The sequence below is a fragment of the Gavia stellata genome, chromosome 18 (assembly GCF_030936135.1).
Source record: "Gavia stellata isolate bGavSte3 chromosome 18, bGavSte3.hap2, whole genome shotgun sequence".
NCBI classification, from domain to species: Eukaryota; Metazoa; Chordata; class Aves; order Gaviiformes; family Gaviidae; genus Gavia; species Gavia stellata.
The window spans coordinates 9,390,719-9,411,851 of NC_082611.1; the positions used below are offsets into that span (position 1 = coordinate 9,390,719).

General features: G+C 40.9%; 1 protein-coding gene across 1 annotated transcript; it reads right to left on the reverse strand.

Moving 5' to 3' along the window:
- Positions 1-473: 473 nt before the first annotated feature.
- LOC104258581 (acyl-coenzyme A synthetase ACSM4, mitochondrial-like) lies at positions 474-9,543 on the reverse strand. The gene is given in 15 exon segments (XM_009813722.2): positions 474-560; positions 891-945; positions 947-1,005; positions 1,610-1,709; positions 1,801-1,837; positions 1,840-1,921; positions 2,281-2,382; positions 2,592-2,672; positions 3,048-3,171; positions 3,681-3,760; positions 5,315-5,471; positions 5,895-6,038; positions 7,935-8,142; positions 8,672-8,882; positions 9,343-9,543. Coding segments are annotated over 15 exon segments (1,728 nt in total).
- Between the last annotated feature and the right edge of the window lie 11,590 nt (positions 9,544-21,133).

Consider the following 21,133-nt stretch of genomic DNA (forward strand, 5'->3'; position numbering starts at 1 on the left):
ATTTTTCATAATTTGCACTTCTGAACATTCATTGTTAACACACTAATTCCTAAATCTTGAGGCCCTCAAGATTCATACAAGCAGGGTGCTTAATTTGGATGCATGCAAGATCTATGGCCATTTCTGGGAACTTCACTGCATACTATCATGATTTCCTCATTAATAAGCCTCTTGTGAGTTAAAATACGTGGTTCTCAAAGAATGAAGACACCGCTCCTTCACCTGGTAATCACTTAATTCTACTTGTAATTCTGAAAAGCGTTAGGTGGCTGGAACATGTGTTTGCATATGCCTTGCTAAGTAGGCTTGATTTTTGTTAAGAAGACAAACATTAAAAAATGTACATTCGGAGTTTTTAAACCTTGTGCTATCAGGTGAAATACAATCCTATGTTGGTGCTTACAGTTGTAATAGAAAAGCTCCATTATGGATGAAATTGATAGGGATAGGCTTTTTTAGATTGCTTATCAAAACTAAATCTGTCCCTGCTCCTTGTTCCTCAGTTCATTCCGTCTGATTTTCCCAGCGATTGTCTTTGGCAGCTGCTGGACAAATTCAATCTGATTCAAAAGAGGAAAAAAGCAAAATGAGCAGATTGCATTTACAAATTTTTTTTCTGATCAGCATAGGTCTCTGTCCTACTTAATTTAAATAAGAATTAGGTGACTGGGGAAATAACTCCAATTTGGTTTTAGATTGTGTTGTATCTATTATTTTCCAAAATCTTCTTTAAAATAATACTTGTATTTTTTCTTGCACAGCACATATTTGGGCTTTTTCTGTTTGTTACTGAGTTTTAACTGAGTCTAATCTTTCTGTTTCTAGCCTCTCAATGGTTAAAATAGGTGTTTGAGATTTTTTTGTTTTTTAATACACTCATGTTAACTTGCTTTTCTGGGGTACTTGTATGGAGCAGTGACTTTCTTGACATGATCTTGCAATTCACAGTTTCTTTGGATCTTGAGACTTAAAGGAAGGAGATAAGACCACAAAAGCTTTTACCACCTACAAAGGGAAAATAAATTAAAAAATACAGCATTAATTAAACTAGAGCAACCTAACAAATAAGGCAATTCATTGAGAAAAAGTGAGTATTGCCTACAGTACAGGCTTGCTGTATCACACCTCTGCGGTACAGCAAAATTCACCTTTGTGTAAGCAAATTTAAAATTCGGACGAAAGACTGTTTCTACCTTACATTAGTAAAGGTCCTAAGCAATTAATGATAAAAGTTTCAAACTCTGCTTCCAAATTTGTAAAAGTTCTGTAAAGGACTGTTCTAAAGTTCTTAGATGCTAGGGCCTTTTCTGTAAAAACATGTTGTTAAAGTAAAGAATATAATTCTCCAGGCAGTGGGTCAAAGCGTACAGCAGTTCTTACCAGAGTCACCTTTATACTTAACGTCATGTTCTTTAGGAAACTAAGGATTGTATTTTCATTACAAAAAAGAAAGGAATATGGGATACACAAACTACTGTTTCCCTCACTTTGGGTAAATTGGTGAAAAAGTTGGTATAGCTAAATTAAGAGTCTTATGAATTCAGTGGCAGTTGAGTGTAAGCTCTGTCACACAAGGCACTTTATGAATAGGAGAGTGACCACTAATTACCTCTCCTCTGATGGGATCTGGGCTGCTGACAACAGCTGACTCAACGACAGCTGGGTGCTGTATCAGGGCACTCTCTATTTCAAATGGTCCGATACGATACCTAGGAGAGAGACAAATTATATGCTTAGTAGGTGAAAGGTATATGGTTATTTTTTAGACATTTCTTGGCATTTTAACTGAAATCTACAAACCTGGAGGAGATGATGACATCATCAGATCTCCCCATATGTATCCATCCTCATCCATGCTCCCTCTGTCTCCAGTGAAATAGAAGTTCCCACGGATTGTGGAAGCAGTTTTCACTGGATCATCCTGTTGAACAAGCAACAATTAAATATGCTAACCATTGAGAAGCCTTAAGCTAAGAGATGAGTTTTGCCTCCTTGGACGCTACCCCTAGTATCTTTCACAGCTTGTTTTCTGTTTCAAGAATGTAAGAGCTTGTGCTTGCTTTTCCCAGAGGGAAAAACTTCCCCCAAGGGCAGATACAGAACTGAAGATCACACAGTAGGTCTGCAGAAGAATGGGGGAGAGAATGGAAGTTTCATAAGTCAGAACACAGTCAAGTCATGAAGAGCCACACCTCTTTGGTGTTGCACTTGCTCCTGTTGGTATAAATACGTACCATGCTGAGGGCCTGAACTGTCTCTCTGGAAATTCATTTGGCTTACCAGGTATCGAGTGAAAAAAGTAAACGGCCGCTTGGCATCCATTTTGATAGCAATGTCTCCTTCTCTCCCAGGAGGCAGAACACTGCCATTTTCATCTATAATCTGCAATAGGAAAGGCAAATGGGTGATTATAACTTCCCATTTTAAGAGACCCATGATCTAAAACTAACCAGCAGCCAACAGCTCAACCAAAAAATTAAGCTTGCCCTAAATACTGCTGTATGGTACTGAAACTTGTACAGTTATGTTGTACTCTCTTGTGTTTTACTTCCTATGAAATCAACAGCAAACAGAAAAGGGGACCACCATACCTGAACATCGTAGGGGGGAGCTGCCTTTCCCAAGGAACCTGGCTTAATTTTCATTCCTTTCGTATTTGCACATATCATTCCCTGTTGGAAAAGACAACCAACCAGCCCAGGTATTTTTCACTGTCATTCCTGAGGCTATTCCTGTTCTTGTACTATGCCCACTGTTGAGCTAGCATAAGATGTAAATCTTCCATCTGTGCGAGCCAAAACATTTGTGAACTTCACTGAGAGTCTTGGACAAAAAGTTCAAGATATTTCACAGCTTAAGTAGTCTTAGAAGCAGTATCATAACCAAGCCATAATTCTAAGCAAAACAATAAACTTTGTAAGGCCATTACCACGTATTCTAATGCCATCTTTCTTTTTAGTCAAATATGTATGGCCAAGTTCCATATTTACCAAGAGGAATGAGGTGACAGCTGAGTTGTAACCCTTTACAAAAACATCTGAACGTACAATTTCAGTTTGGCCGTAGCCTTCACAGATTGTCAGTCCTGTTTGGCTTTTCCACTTTGCCATCACTTCTGGGTTGAGTGGTTCCCCTCCAGTCAAACAGTGCTTCAGTGTCTTGAATGCATACCTTCATAAACAGAGGACATATTGCTGAGTATCAGAGGACAGAAAGGGACAAATTCTGCTCTCCCTGACATCCGTACGTCCAACCTCCTGACTTCAGGACACACCGGGCTCCCTCATTAGGGTTAGGGTTGAGAGAAAGCCTAGAGGTCCAGTTGGAGTGGGGCTGGAAAGGGGCTGCCAAAGTGGTGAGCTGCAAAGATGCACAGGACTGATGGCAGTACAGCCACATGTGTGCCTTCAAGGGCTGAGTACCAGCCTCTGTATTTACTGTCTGTAACGCCTGAAGGCAAAATGTGCTCTGGGTTGGAGGTGCCTGAGGGGTGTATTTCATCACCTCTCTGCAGTACTAAGGAGAAGGCTCTGCCTCCTCACAGCCCCTGCCTCCAACACAGAACTTCCACCAGTCTGAGAGTTTAAGTGGCTATGAGGGCTCATAGAAATCATTGTTAAAGAGCCAGGCAATAGCTTGAACAGATACAGCATGGTCACTTGTGAACAGACACGTGGTACCTGGTGAGGTCATGCTGTACCAGCATGCGGTAGGCAGTTGGGGCGCCGCACAGAGTGGTCACTGGATATCTGCACAAGGTCTGACAAATTAAAAAAAAAAAAGAAAAGAGGGTTAAACAATACTGTTTTGGGAAAAAACTTACCGCTAACTATTCCTTTCTATTCCATACTAGGGCACAAATTAAAAGACCTGATTGTAACCTCACTTACATGGAAAGCAAAGTAATTGCCGTCACTGTCAGTGTTCAGGAAAGATGTTACAGTGCCCTGAACATCAGCTGAAGAGGCGATATACATGGACTGTGGTAAATCACTGGCGTACCTAATTTGTCCCGATGCTCACTTGAAGCACAAGGACCATCCCTTGGTATGAAACCCTGGCTCTGGAGGTGCAACATAAGTTTTGCCAAGGACTTGAGTAAAGCCTACATCTCACTCTAGGAGAAAATCAGGCACCTCAAAATGGAGGCACCTAAAATTATAGGTTTCTTTTGAACATTTTGTCTGCGTCAGTCTTTTACCCAGCCCCACACTTTCTGAAATGGACTGTTGTAAATCTTTAGTCATACTGCAATTCCCTCAGCTGTCCTGACAAAGGGCCTGACACACAGAGCCAAGTCTCCATGAGACCTGGCTGAGTTGTGAGTAATGCTGTATTAAAAGGTTGCTTTGGACTAGCAAATTTATATATCCTCCTTTACCTGGGACAGAACACAGGACATGAGTGCCTTGCTAGAAAACTAAAGAACTCAGCTGAGCCTCTGTTTTCTGATACATCTTTATTTCTCACCCGTAACACCAGCAGATGATTCACAGTCACTAAGGCAGAGCTAAGCCTTACTTTTTTTTTTTTTTTAACCTCACTTCTGCCTGCAATGAAAATTTGCTCAGAGAGGGGGACAGGTAGCGATAAATAAAAGAAAGGGGAAGACCTCTCATTCACCAGCCTTCACTCCAGCCACACCATGGGTAAAGCAGCCTCTACTATCAAACTTCATTTTGTGCAAAGATGTGAAACCCCACGCACATTGCAAGTGGATGTTTGCAAGGCCAAGAAATTTATACAAAAAAGAATACAAAACTGGCAACTACCATTTTAGAAAGGAAATGAAAATGGGATTAAAATCCCCAAAAAACCCCCACATGTTAGGAACGTACACTTTTCCACGCAGGTGCTTTGAGCCATTTCGGAACAGCACTCTTCCCTTTGTGTTAGATTAAAACTCAGATTGGATTGAGAAGCTTGAAAACAATTTCTTTTAAGAACAAGTCAATCTCACAGCTTCAGTGTTTTCCAGTACTGACTTGCCTTTCTTAAGGGTCACAGCAGCGTAATTAAAATATTAATTTACATGTAATTCAGCTCATTTATCATTTCAATAGTGAAATACAGTAGGGGAGAGGTTTAAGTAACACCAGTAACTCCTACTGATCAGAAGCAGCTGGTAATATCCTGTGCCCAAAAGAGTCATTCTGCAAAATCCTTCCTGTATTATATTCCTATTCAAAAAACAGTCACCTTGTGGTTAATGCCATCTTAAAACAGCTAATCCCATAAACCTAAGAGGCTCAGTTTTGTGGCCTGCCTGGAAAATAACATGAAATATGAGTAACTGTGAGCATGGTGTTCTTACATTTAAGATTGCTCTTGGATCAAACTGTGGCATGGCATGTACAAAAACACACGTGCCCTGGAACCACGGACCAAAAACGCTCCCAATAGCTGCCTTTACCCAAGCAGTGTCTGACATGTTCCACATGATGTCTGAGGGAGTCAAATTCATCCAGTATCTGTTGAAGACAAAGGTGGCCAATATAAGGGAGTCTGCAAGTGGAAATTAAGAATGTGACTTTTTTGGGGTGGTGGTTTTTTTTTGCTTAGAAAGGCATTGTAAATTTGATCTGAAACTCAAGAGGTGAAATAAATGCCCTTTGCCTTTATACTGATGGCAAAGATAAAGAAAATCAAATGGTATCCTAACTCATTATTTAGCCTGGATTAACAGGCAAGTAGTTTCTAAAATGGAGCCATATACCATATTGAACAAGATCCTTGCTTCCTAGATACAATTCAGCTGATGAGACCAAAAGAAATGACATGCACAACAGTATCGAGGGAGCCTCATCATCCATCATAATTTTATCACATACAAAAACTGTTCTGTTTGCTTCACATTTCAGAGCTGTAAAGGCATAATTAGCCGAATACTTTACCTTCCACAGAGAAAAAAACCCAGACCAAAGCTTCCATAGGAATGTTCAACCATTTTGGGAGAGCCTGTGGCACCACTGGTAAAATAGATTGCCATTGGGTCCTGGCTTTTTGTCTTCACACAGTTATGGACAGCAGGGGCAGCCCTTAAAAAAAATGAAAGGTTATATGAAACAGTGGCTGGCATTATTCAGCATACTTAGCTTGGATCCTTTGTGCCCAGTATATGCAGGACTGGTTGTATAGTGAGATGTGAGGGATAAGAAACTACTGAGATCCCCTCACCCTTGCACTGCTAGTTCTGTATTCAAGTGTTGTTGATCTTGCTCTTTAACTATTCTCCATGTCCACCTTCTCCAGAGTAAAAACGCCAACTGGCTGTCTTTTATTTGCCTCCCCTACCAACCACCAAAAGGCCCAGCATCCTGTGTTTGACCCAAGTGCCCTCCAGAAAGTGTACCTTCCAGCCTTAGCATGATTAGCTGAGGGAGGACCCACCATTTCTTTTGGTCAGTGGTCCCACTGGTTGATTATCCTTGCCATGTTTGGGAATTATAGGGAGGCTCAAACTTTTGGTCATCTGGCACACGGGAGGAAAACGTTTCTCATCTCATACTAGGATGAGAAAGCAAAACAGTTTCTGTTTCTCTGGCAGGACTGATGTTCAAAAGGGTTTTTGCTTGGCATGCAAACATTGCCCATGCCTGCAAAGCTGGGCATGGGAAGTCTGTCTCCCCGGGCCAGCCGTCTCCCTGTGCTGGCTGGCAGGCAGACAGGCTGCCTGGAAGCCCTCGCTCTGGAGCCTTGCAACCTCCTTAGCAGTCAGCTAAGGCAGCCAAGGACATAGGGAGGTGGGAAGTCTGGGCAATTAGCCAGTGGCAGGCTGCCAGTGGTCTGGTGAGCCAGCAAGCCAGCAGCCCAGCACTCTGGGAAGACTGGGAGCCTGACAGCTGAGCCACCCTGGAGCCTGACAGCCAGCACTTTGCAAGGCAGCCGTCCGGGGAAACCAGACAGCCTACCTGCCTGACCGCGAGTGACAGCCTCTGCAGGACTGATGCAGTTCCAGACAATATTTAGGTTCTATCAAATCAATTTTACCCTCTGCCATAGAACTGAGCCGTGGAATATTAGCCCAGCATGAAAGAGGATTCATCAAATTGACTTGACAATGTTTTAGTAGCTCTAGGATGTTTGAGAATGCAGTGTTACTGCTTCCTCCGTCTTCCAGTTTAGTGACACTGAAGTGGGCAATTGTTGAAAGGAGCAGATGAAAATACAGTGAGACTGTACAGCGAGCTGCACAGGTACTGCTAGTTCAGACACCTGTGGCTGTGAGAACACATGATACATCTTACAAAGCTCTTAAAGTGACTGAAGAGCTTGGATCCCACCTTGAAAGAATGGTTTTAGCTACATAGATGCTTTTAACAAAATACCAGCTGCTAAAATCACACCTAAGGCCTTGAGCAGGTTGCAGCAGGGTATTTGCTTCTGTTCCCCACTCTGCTTCTCCACCCCTTCTACAGTGCCATGCACTGCAGTGAAGAGCTGTCTGTTGGGTGCCATTTAGTAGCTGCTTTTCAGTAGTGAGGCAGGTGGATTCCTAAACATATTAGGTTCATTTTGCAGTGTGCTTTTTTAGCCTTTTATAGTGAAAAGCTATTCACATTAGCCTTATTATCATCAAGTTTTAGGAATATGGATTGGAATAATTGGTATAGAATATTTTTCTTTGAGCTTTAAAGGGTAAATAGGGCACAGGTGTCAATAAAAGAGGCTTTCCTATCCATTTTTCCATATTATTTCATAGTCATATGTAACAAACCTAGACATCATAAGACTGTACTTATTTTTTAATTAACAATTTGGCTATTCCCAAATATTCCCTTTCTTCATAGAAAAGAGACTAAATTGCCTTCTCTCCCACCCCCTCAAAGGTACCTAGTTCATGAACGAGACACAAGTGCACAAGTGTGTTTAAACAACATGAGAAATTTTCCACTAGAGATAACTATGATGGAGCTAAGGAAGAAGGCACTTACTTGAGCAAATCACTGAAGTTCAGCCACTCGGCCCTGCTGCTTTCAGATACAATTAGCTTCGTTTTCAGAAATTCGCACTTGGATGCAACTGAGTCCACCACAGGAGCAAGCTCATCAGTTGTAATAATGCACTTAGCCTTGGAAACCAGCAATCTATAGCAAATGTCCTGTGCTGTCAGTTGTGTTGTCCCTGGGATGATGATAACACCTGAAAGTGCAATAAAATGGGGAATTTATTAGGTATTTCTCATTTTCAGGCCTGATCACTTCATAGCTTCTCCTGATTTGTTGAATACCAGCACCATTCAATCCAGAAATGAGGAGAAGGTAAAACAAGTCCCAGACCCCTGAACTTGAATACAGATGTGCAGATCTGAAGTACAAAATAACTTCTATTTCTATGAGATCCTTTGCTCCAGGCACAATGTAAGTAGAAAGTATAACTCTGGGGCAGTAAAAGCTAGCAGCTTTAACTTAAGTCTGTTGAAGGTAAATCAAATTGATTTAACACAACCACATTGATTTAACACAATCAGCACAAGCCACAGAAAGTGAAAGAAAAATTATGAAGGTAATTCCATCAGTCATAAAAGACTAGCCCTGTCAGCACCTTTGATTGTCAAATGTTGAAGCTACAAAGTCAAATAAGAAATTTAAATGTTAAATGAATTGTTAACCAGCTTTTGGCATAGAAAGTAACAAACAGTCAACAGACCATTAGGAATGATAGAATTCACCTGTTCGCATACAAGCCACGTTCAGCAGCCACCACTCTGGGATTCGGGGTAGAATCACTAAAACTCCGTCTCCTCTTTGCAGACCACATGGGCCAGTGAGCATGTTGGCCACTTTTTGCGACAGGAAGCTCAGCTTTTCAAAGCTCCATTTCATTTCATCTCCTTTCCCATTTATCCACCAAAGAGCTGGGTTTGATGGTCCCTTTTGTTCCTATACACAACGCAAGGGTAAATATCATGCTGGTTACTTCTGAGACTCCTGTAGTTCCTTGTAGAGTGTTTGGGATGCTCCAGGCAGTGGAATCTGATGGTGTTGCTTATTCTAGGGCAGGGATATTAAGCATGTTTTGTTTAAAAGAGCTCTTTTCCAAGGCACGTATAAGTTGGTGTGTATATCTACCTGACTTGCAATGCTCCTAAATTACTTAGAGGCTTTTATGAACCCAACACTGCCCACACTGTTGAATCAGACTCACAGAGACAAAGCACCATGTCCCTCTGTTGCTAAAGCAAATTGCCTCTCCTTTCTCTGCAATGTAAGATTACATTAAAACAGAAATAGGGGAGAAAATTCCAGTCCCACTGAAGCCAGCGATGGTTTTAGACTTGACTTTGGGGATAGGGGCACGGTTTCACTAAAAATACTGAATCTACAGAGTCAAAAATGCTACCTTTTCTATTTGAGACCACTTGTCCAGCACATCACTTGCAAAATTAAAGTACTCAGGTACTTCCTGTTCACAGCGACTGATAGCTTCATAGTCTGAGAAATTCAAAGATGCAAAAGTCTTGTGATACTGATGGAATAATCTGCGCAGAGTCTGGATGCTCCATGGGGACCGCAACACTTGAAATTCAAGTAAAATCTTCATGGCACAAAAGCAGATATATGGGGGCTTTTGGAGATGATAACCATCAGAACTATTTTTTAATGATTATTTCCCTCCTACAAGAGACAGAAAAATCAATAATAGTATTATGATGTGCACGTTCCCAGATGAGTTGTTGGCTCCAAATGGAACAGATGAATACAGAGCAGCAAATCCACCTCTTTATGACATTTTATCCCACCTCTCCTTATGGGTAACCTAGAGCTCTGGCAACCCTTTTAAGTCTCCTGCTTTTTTATCTGTCCACAGGTTTCTCAGAGAATTCCCCTTGGAGCTGACAGTTCCTATTCTGCCCAACCAAAGCAGGGGCTTGAAACTGTGAACAGCTGGGTGTTTCAAAAAAACCCAACCCCCACCCCCCCAAAAACCCCCAAGAACTTGTCAGGACTTGTACCCACTATTCCCATGTTTTAAGCACCACAGCAGTCTCACCCAGCCCTACAGCTACTAATGGCAAACACAGATTTGGTTGCAGGACGGATGCCATCTTCTGTTCCTAGTTTTTGCCTCAGAATCCAGGATATAACCATCACACACCACTACTCAAAGACCAGGGTAATCGCTAGCAAGTAGGGATGAGGGGTCTGTGCATTTAGCCAATATGGAAGAGATGTGATAAACATCCTTACTGTTGCTTTTGATGCTAAAGCAATAAACGCTAACCAGAAGTATGTTCCACATTGCTCCATTTGCTCTGCCTTCCCTTTGTCCAAAGAAAAGATTGTGCCCCCTCTTCTCCCTGGCATTTGCCTGGTATTGGTTGGATAGCAAAGTATCATGAATAACTCAGAGGTGGTTTTCCACATTCTATTATTGATTTGTTTACTGGACTGCTTTTGCCACATCTGCATTTGTCCTTAAATACACAGAGTTGCATTTGGTTTCACAGAATACCATTTGTAGTTGTGTATTACCCTGAAAACACTTTGCAAATGAATTAGAGCTGTATGTATAGGAACATGGTGCTCAGGATACATTCAGCTTCAGAAACTAAAAGATACAGATGAAGGGTTTTTCGTTTTTCATGTAGTCTGCTTATAACATATTGCTTGTTATCTCTATCCTTAACAGGTCATTAAAAAGCCCGATTCCAGAACTCATGGTTAATCAGTGAAATCTTTGTAGAATTGGCTGCTGTTTTATTTTTCCCTTAGATCTGAGCTAGCGATTGCAGACTCAGACCTAGAAGATGTCCTTGCAGAAAGAAGCTACTTCTTCAGTCTGCTTGATACAAAACAGAAAAGTATAACTGCTCTCTGGTAGTCCACCCTCCTTCATAAAAGTGAGAATCATGTGAAGAAAGAGGAATAGAACATGGCATTATAGATTTATTTTTTTTACATTAGCAGATGGCATCTTTCATTTTTGAGAAGACTAAGTATTTGAACAACTACTAAATAAAACCTAATTTCTCAGGGTGTTTAAATAGGTTGTGCTTACCTGGAGATGTTATTCGTGATCAGGTGAGACTTCTTTCAACTCTTCCTCATGTATCTTGCCTAGTACTTATTGGTGAGTATTGCCTCCTCCTGGGTCACTCTAGTTCTCTGAGCAGTTGTAGCCCTTCTTTAGTATCACACACCATGTTCCGGGGTGGGGATTATTTCCTCCTGAGAGCGCAGATTTCGTTTCTCCAATTACATTCTGAAGAAAGGCACAATCACTGAAAAAGTTGAGAGAAGATGGAAAGAGCACTGAATATGAATGACTGCATTTCTGGTTCTCTGCCTTTGGAGAATGGATAATCTACTGTACGTTAATATATAACTCTATTCTATAGCACCAATGACTTTGGAAACAGTAATGGTGGGGCTTTCTTTTCAGATCCTGGAGTTAAATGTAGTGTGAGAATTGGTATGACAATAATATGGATTTTCATAAGCCTGGTGCCAACAAATATCACCTGTAATATCTGATGGACGCTTCCATGGAGAAAATACATACAGTTCAGACATGGGCCATCAGCCCTGAGGAGGACAATGAAAACTCAAACTACAGTCATTGCTGTGAAACAGGGCGACAAAGGGATGAGACACAAAATCCATGCTCTGGAAGGCAGCAACATGATGCAGGAACTCCAGCTATTCAATTATGAGACACTTGGTTTAGGTGAATCTACTACAGTCACGGTACAGTCTGCTAGTATGCTACCGCAGGCAATAAGCCCTGCAAGGGAAAAATATTTTTAAACTGAGACCTAGATAAATAAAGGCTACACATAATCGTACACATAGATTATATAATATATCTAGACTGTATATAAATATAGGTATTTAAAAGACATGTAGATGTGGCACTTAGGGACATGGTTTAGCGGTGGACTTGGCACTGTTAGGCTTATGGTTGGACTCAATGATCTTAAAGGTCTTTTCCAACCTAAATGATTCTATGATTCTATATAGAGCCAATAAAGGGTATAATTAAGGCTCAGAGTCAGGAAACAGTCAGAGATGCTGCTAGAAACAACAAGCAGAGATAGCAGCCATGGAAGTAACAGACTATGGACAGGCAGAACCAGACTGCTAGATCCCACGTGTGGAATCTCTGCAGGCATCAATGCATGGCCAATCTTCCAGAAAGAACACTGAATTGCTATGTGTTAAGGGTATCTGAAAGCTTTCAAGTCACTTTTGGAAACTGAATGTAAGCTCTGAAATTACTCAGAAGTAAACTATCCAATCTGGCATCAGTGTCTTTGCACAAGTCATGTAGAACATCTTTCCCTGTCTTCTGTGTCTCGTTGTGGACTCGGAGCTAGCTCCCCCAACTTACTGCTGTAGAGTTCATTGTTAGGAGATGACCCTCCCCAGCTTGGCAAATCACATATGATATTCTGAAAAAGCAGATACTCAAAGCTAAAGTAATTATAGGCTACCTGTCTCTCATTTTAACACTTTTTAAAAAGGGCATACAGCAGACTGCCTGAAGTCACACTGTTTACTGATGTTAAGGTGTTCTGAAAAGAGAACTACCCCATTTTTCTGATCTGACTGCTATTTAACTGGTTCTGCTTCTCCTCTTACTATTTTTCAATCAAGATTGGGAGCAAGGATAACTATGTCTTAAGGTGCCTGGAAGCCCATGTACTCAGTCAGAGAAATTAAAACGGACAGGGCAATGACAACCACATGAAATTCGCAGTGAAACCTGGAGAAAAACACAGTGCAGTGCTCAGTTCTTTGAATTTACACTTCAGGAGCACACACAGTGAGATTCAGAGAAAGAACATTTGGGTTGGGGTTTGAGGAAATTCATGCCTCTGTAACAGGGCACAGTATCTTCCATCTGATCTCCCCATGTTGCAGATGATTTCTCCCATTCCTCACTTTACTGTGGCTGTTGAGTGGCTTTCAAGCTATGCAACACACACACGCACAAAGAGCCATTCTGAATACATGGTGTTTCTAGTGTATGTACATGCGAGAGCATTAAGCATGTCTTCAACCCAACATGGAGAGACTGAAATCAATGAGTGAGTTTGCTCACAAGTTTGCAAGGCAGCCAGATTTGGCCCTTTCCCCAGGGTAAAACAGGGTAAATTCCTAAGAGCACTCAGGGGTTTACAGCAACAATGCTAGTGACATCCCCCTGGCTGTCTGCGACATGTAAATACATTTATAGCTGCTACTGTTTGGAAATGCCATTAACCATTATTCAGTGCAATAATGATGGGCGATACACACACAGATGGGTCAGCCTAATGTGTCCTCAATGTACTAGAACAAACAAATAAGAAGCATAACCCGTAAACAGTGAGCGTACTATAGCAGCCTTCTATCAGCACACATGGAAAAAAACCAGTTGACCGGTGATTTTCATGGTAGTAGCAATGAAATTCAGAGAAGTTTCTCATTTGCTCACCAAAATGTAACTACCTGCTCCCAGAAAGCAGAATTCAGAGCAGCTGGTGATGCCAACGTAGTAGAGAACCATCCAAGGCAGATGATGCAGTTCCTCTCTGGCACATATGTTGCTTACTTCAAGTAGAACACTTTGGACAGGAGGCAGCCTGAAGACTTTCTCTGTGGAATGAATCTCAAAAGGACTGATTAATAAAAATTCAAACCCACCTCCTTTCAGTCACTTTTGTAATTTCCTTAAAAAATGTAACCTCTCAGCATGCAAATACTCCAGAGAGTGGGGTTTATTTTTCATTTGAGGTCTAATTCTGCTCCTAAAGAAATAAATTTTCAACTATCCCCTGGTTTCAGTAATGCAAGCTCAGGTCCATTTAGATTGATGTAATCTACATGGATGCAGCATTTTGGGCATTTCTTTTCTCTTTGTTTTTGACCTCAGGCAATTACGTGCTTTGTAGCTGGAAAGCAAAGCAATATCCGTTTCAGAGCTTAAGGGTATGAAAGAGGCAAGATCCACCTGCAGAACCCTCCTGGCACAGCCTCTCCTGCGACTTGTGTTTGTTTGCCAGTTAATAACTCAATTAGATGTCCTGAAAGGTCATCAACAGCTTTACTACACAGCATGTTTGCTATTTTCCCAGGGTCTTGGTACAACAGCAGATGTGCTTATGGGTACTGCATAGTGGGTTTACCGCAGAACCAGGAAATTTTGAGATAAATAACCCTGGGGTTTTTTTTGTTCACTGATGTTTTTGTGCTCCCAGTAAATACAGCCTTGGTCATAGAGTTCAATTACTACTTATATATTCTGAAGCAAGAATAAAGAGTACACAGGCTGTGCTGTAGCAGCACTGTGTGAGGTGGAAGTGGTACAGAGGAGTAACAAGAAATGTGAGATGTGACCTAACAGGGATGATCTAAACCTCTGCTGCACCCATACCAACGTAACTGTGCTTGACTGTTATGGAAATATCTCACAGTCTGAACTGATGACTCAGTCCAGGAAATCCGTGATTATATTTAATCCTGAAACTATATGTGACCCAACACTGGCTAAAGCTGGAAGTCTGATCATCAACAATTATAAAAAAACATTCTCACAAAATAAAATTTGACACATAGTCGCATACTTTGTGGCTTTCAGTGGTAACAATGCACATACAAAAATAAAGGCAAAAACTAAAGGCAAGTCTGATTTCCCTTCTTTTACCATTATTTTCAAAACAGTTTCTCCCACATACATTTAAAATTATAGAGAATATATTGCTTTAGAAACACCCCAAAGCACCACAACAAAAATCAGTATCTTCTACTCCTACTCAGAAGGTTGTCCAGCACCTCTTAGGACTGATAGGGAACAGGATGCCAGAAGGCAGCAAAGCAGTTCAGGATGAGCATGTTCTGGTCAGGAGCTCAGCAGCAAAGCTAAGCTCTTCCCCACTCTTTGTTCTTTAGTTTCTTCCTTTGGATTTTCCCAGATATCATCTTTGGTAGTTGTTGAACAAACTCCAACTCTTCTGTAAAGAGAAATAACAACAACACTTAACAGTTTGACACAGCTTCATTCCAAGCTGTGTTCCTTTTCTGTGGCAAGCCTGCGATTTTAAAAGCTACGGGCTCTTTTGAGGACGAAGCAGGCAGGCAGCACATGAGTCCCAGTGCCCATCAAAAAGAACGAGTTACGTTTTAGTGAAACACAGCTCATCAGTTGGGTGACTCAGTAATTCCTCAAATCAGCAGTGGGGGACAATCACATGCCACTGAATTTGAGCACAACTTGGACTTCAAAGGGAGCAACTAAGTGGCTTTATTTGGTCGCGTGAAACCCTGGCTAGTGAGGCAGAGCTAGGACTCCTGCCCACATACCGAGCAGAAATGTTTTGATTCATCTATTTGTTTCTTCATTTTTTTCCTGGTCAGGTTCAGGTTCTGTATCATTACAAAACTGCACTAACATGTTGGTGAGTTTGACTGACTCAATGTATAAATTGAGAAGTCTGTGACGGCAGCAGAGAGGTAACCTCCTGAGCAAGACCTTCCCTGCTGTAATGAGCAATTTGCACCACTAGAACAGGGCTCAGGGGAAAATCTAGCCACATCTGTTTAAAGCCCAACATAGGCCAGTACCAAAACTCAAGAATCTGTTCCGGGATTGTATTTTTAAGATTGCTTTAAAAACAATTACCTCCCAAGGTCATAATTATGTTAAAAAACTTACTACGTACATAGAATAAACGGATTACATGAACAAACTGATTACTTTCCTTCAGACAAAGTGGATTACTTTACCAAAAGTACTTACTCACATTTGAAATCCGAATGTGCTTAAAAAGAAACAGATTCTGAAATAGTGACCAGATTACATTTTTCAATATGTTTTTATGATTGCCCTTAAAAATCTAACGCTATTTATAGTTATTCCACTCCAAAAATGGGATTGCGTTTAAAATATCCAACATGTTTTCACTCTGTTCTGATTGAACCAAGGAGAGAAAAATTAATCTCCCAGAACAAAGCTTGTTACTCAGGAAAAGGGAAGGGAAATTTAAAACCCTGCATCACGGTTGTTGGAATGCTATGCAGAAACTGAGGGAAGCCAAAGACAGACAGTGAAGTCTTTTCTGAAGACTTTTGGTGGGAGCTGGTGCATCATTGCTTAGCCAGGTGGGGCTTATCCTGCTGCTCCTGATGAACTATTCATGTTTAACTCTGAATGTGGATGCCCTGGGGTTCTTTTCAACCGTTCTAGATACTCTGCTAGTGGAGTTTGATTCCTGCCTCACCTGGAAAGGCTGTAGTACTGTAGTACTGTTTACCTCTGCACAGCCCACTGATACCAGTAATGAGATGTGAAAATCATGCGGAGATTCTCCTAAACCTGCAGTACCCTTTGAGTCTGATAATCTGCGACCAGTGCAAACTGTAATAACTCTGCTGAGGAACTTGACAGGCTATTGAGTATTGCCAGCTAAGGCTTTCACCCACGCTATAGTATTCAGACCCCCTGTAATTGTAACATCCAAGCATTATCTTTCTCTGTTCAGTTAGTCATTCAAAATGTCTAGAAATACACTTAATATTTTATAACTGTATTTAATTTGTAAATCTGATTCTTTTGTTTAAAATAATTAGGATAAATTTATGCACATAGACACAATTTGATTAGGTGAAGGAACATTTCATTTTCCTGTACATAAGCCCAATGAAATCTAATATAGGTTCATCTGTAGTTTCAATGTAAGAAGACACGATCAGATCCTATCAGGATAGGCCTATGATGTTCAGCTAAGCAGTATTTACTTATGTAGTTAGGATGGGGTCAGATTCAAAATGTTACATTTCAAAACTTGATTAAAAGAGGTTCCAGGAGAAAAAAAGCAAAATTCTACTATTTCAAAATATAACCTGATTGTATTTCTAATCTCATTATTAGGTTTGATTAGAGGAGTTTTAATTTTAGGGTGCATTGCCAGGAACTACTTGTATATTCAGAACTCAGTGATACTTGCCTTTCTCAGGTATTTGTAAGGTGCAGTAACTTTTTTTCACATGCTGAAAAATTAATTTTTCAGGATCATGAGATGTAAATTCAGGAGACAGAACAATAAAAGCTTTTACCACCTAAAGGAGAGAGCTACAGTAAGGCAACACTCAGCAATCACTAACTTGATGAATAATGTTCAATAGAAAGACTAAGATGAATAACGCAATTTTCTACAATCAAATTTCTTTCAAGCTAGTGGAAATAAAAGTTTCCGAGCCAGATGCTGGACAACTTTCTGTTTTTTATCACTTATTGAGCTCCACAAACGGGCCTTAAAACTACTCATCGCGAACATAGCGGTATTCCCAGCAGACAGGAATTCTTCACTGGTGTCTGGGCAGCCACGTCACATCCTCACAGTACTCAAGAAGAGAGGAGACTTAGGTAGGCCACATTTGCTTAATGGTCTTCCTAAGAATAGCTAGGGGACGTTACTTGAAAGTATAGGATCTCGTTGGGATTCAGAGAAGCAATTGCCAGAGTTTCAAATTGGCCTAGGTGCCCCTAATTTTTCGGAAATCAAAAGGAAGTTAGATGCCTCTGTCTCCTCAAATGTATTTGAAAATGCCAGTTTACATCTTTACAATGTTAATACAAGCCAAGATTTCCCTCACAGACATAGCTATTTCTCAATATGCATATACATTAGATGTTTTAGGTAGCTCCTAATATCAATGTCCTTACCTCTCCTCTAATGAGGTCTGGGCTGCTGACAGCAGCTGTTTCAGCTCCTGCTGAATGCTCTATCAGGGCACTCCCTCTCTACTTCAAGCAGCCCAATGCGATACCTAGAGAGGAAGTAAGAATTTGGTGTTAAGAAGCAGAGCTGGGCAAATAATTCTGAAATCTTTGGTTAAGTGGTGAATCAAACCCAGTGCTTCTGCGATCAGTTATGATGCCTTCAGAGCAGTGTAAAAAACCCAGGTTTTCGTAAACTAAGTATATGTGTTTGGAGGGAGGCACTTCAGAAGTCACCAGTGAACTGAAAATACTCCCCAAAATGTGTTTGATTCCTTACCACATATCTAGCATAAAGACAGAAAGGCCTTGCTGGTTTGATCTGGAAGGCAAGGTTGCTGCCTTCTCTTGGAGGCAGAATGTTACCATTTTCATCTACTACCTAAAATGAAAGAAAGCTCACTCATGAGTTAGGTGATATGCTGCTAAACAGAGACCAGTCCTGCCATGACCTTATCTTATTTCAGACTGAAATAACCAGAACGCTTTACATTCATCAAAGTACCTGAATATTGTAAGGTGGAACTGCTGTTCCTAATGCACCAGGCTTAGCTTGCATCCCCTCATGAGTTGCACATACAATACCCTGTAAAAGAAAATTGAGTTTATGTGGTTTGTTATTCTATACAAATGGATAATTTTGCAGCTAACTAAATGATCTACAAGTCTAGAAGAAATAATAGACGTTTGTTTAAAAACATTTTTTCCCGCTGTGATTTTAAAGTCCACTACTCGTTCATCTAATGGTGTAAATCAGCACAGCTGAGAGAAATCCATACAACAGCACTGATCTAAGTCAGTGAAAGATTCTACTCAGTGGGAAAAATCCTGTTTTCCTTCAAAGTGGTGCTGCAGATTAAATCAACTGGGCTTGAAATGCTTCTGATTTAGATTTGCTTTACAGTAATTTGGCCCCATTTGCTTTTCAGAAATGTCCTCTGATTTATATTGGTGTGAGCGAAGCAGCAGTGTTCTTGGCTACACTGTCATTAGTGTCAGCACTCTACTGATACTTCTTGTAGGGGGACAAGCAAGTCCACAAACTTGGATTTATGGGACTTGGAGTTTTTCCTCATCTGAACCACTGAAGTGGCACCATGGAACAGTCTGGTCTGAGTTAAAAATTTTCTCCAGGGAACTTCTATCCTAGACATGGGTAATGATATTTCCACATGATATACACTGTATGCGAGTGACTGCAAACATACTGATTCGGTCTGGCCATAACATTCATAGATATCTAACCCCGTCTTATTTTCCTACTCTGCCACCATGGCAGGGTGGTTTGACTCCCCTCCACTCATGCACTATTGCAGGCTCTTGAATTTGTAACTTCATACGTGTTGGGAAAAAACCCCAAGAAATAAATGCATTAAAATCACTGAAGGAAAGAATATGGTTTGAATCTAGGGTCGAGCTGCATACAAGCAGAAATGGCAATTTTGCAGGTCTCTATGAGGATCCCAGCTTCTGAAATTATTACACTCTGACAGTGCATGACACAACCTGTGTGGGATGGGACTAGGGGGAAAAGCTCCAGCCTACAACGTGGCTCTGGTGGAATGGATACCTGGTAAGATCGTGCTGCAACACCATGTGATAAGTAGTGGGTGATAGGAAACGCAGACAGACTCTGGGCATTAAAACAAAAGAGTTCTATTTGCTGCGAACTTGCTGAAATGTCTCGTCGTGGGCACTCCAACAAGCAAACACCAAGCAAAAATCAAAGAGACAGTGACACCATTATTTGGTGGGAACAGAGCATGCCTCAGGACGGTTTACAGTGGAGAGGGAGATTTCATTACTCATCTTTACTAAGAAAGAATCTGTGCTATTACAAAGAGATGTGACTTGCCCTAGATCAATCCCTATGTCTGTGCGTGGTACAAAAATTTAATCTATGTTTTTGAATTTTCACTCTACTGAGAGCACTGTCTCCCCTCACGCCTTGCGTTAACAAGGCACTAATGGAACAGCTTTTGCTTTCAATGACACACAGTTTTTATTCTTACATTTAAAATAGTTGCTGCACCGTACTGTAGCTTGCCATATGAAAAGATGCATGATCCCCGAATCCATGGAGAAAATGAGGTGGAAGAGTCAAATTTTATCCAACATGTATCAGACAGACCCCATAGGGCATCAGAGGAATTCAAATTCTTCCAAAACTTGGTAATGACGAGAAAAAAATTATAAAGGAATCATTTAATAGGACAAAAGAATTTACAAATGGGGTTAAGTGGATATAGACATTGTGAATTTACATAATCCTCTTTCCATTCATTAACAGGCCTGATTCCTTCAGGAATTTCTCAGGAGTGTAGCTTCATGTCACCTAGTAGAAGGGGTTTTCCTTTAGTGTAGTTTTGCTGCAGATCATAAGCATGGTAAGGGAAAAAAGACTGTGGAAGTATTTAATCGGAAGCGCACAAAGTCCTCTCTGCTTCCTTCAAATTTCTGTTACTTCATTTACTAAGAAAAGAATGCTTTCTATCCAGAACTAGTCAGTCTGACCATAATAATAATAATAGACATTGAGGTTTAAAGAATCTAGCTGTGAATGCCTGGCCCCTCATCCAGCAAATAACCTACCTCTGCACCTGACTGCCTAGGTACCACAGGAAAACAAATACGGATCTTTTATGAAAGCATCATAAAAGGCTGAGATAAACAAAAAATGTATCCATATGCTGTATTACCCACTGGAAGTAAGTGTAAATACCCGAATTAAAGAGGCGAAGTGTGTTACCTTCTCCAGTTGAGCCCATTTATGCAAAATGTGTGACACTCACGGAAGCCTTAAAAAGCAGAGGACCGTCGTGCCCACAGCCTCCCTCTCTCAAGGGGAATCTGCCTGGAGAGCAGGGAGCCATGCGGAGCATGGGCACCTTGCCAGAGAGACCCTGCTGCAGCCGGATTTGACCACAACAGAATTTTGTTCACTTTTCTTCTGGTAGAATCACATTAAGCAAACTTCTTGCTCTCATGGGGGATTTCATTTTCTACACTCACTAGAAGCCTGTGAGATTGTGCTTGAAGATAACTTTATTTTGGATTTTAGGACTTTAAAGGAATCCATTAGGAAATAAGCAGCCACTGGACTCTGTTGGTCTGCCACAGCTGATAGAAGCTCAAACGCTGATGGTGAGTACTGGTCTGCATCTTAAATCTAATACTTGAATGTGATGGCCAAACTTGGCACATTATCCCTTGTCTAATTGATCTTTTCAATAATGAATCCTTCCCACACAGATATGCTTACATCCATTTAATTTATAAATTGTGTTCTTTTTTTTCTTACAGGGGGACTATTAAGGCTTAGATCAAGTATTAGCATAATAATGGTTTTATATCAACAATCTGAAAAGCCTTATGAATAACTAAAACCAAACTCACCTAATGGCTGCTCTGTTTTTCATTAAAGCTTTAT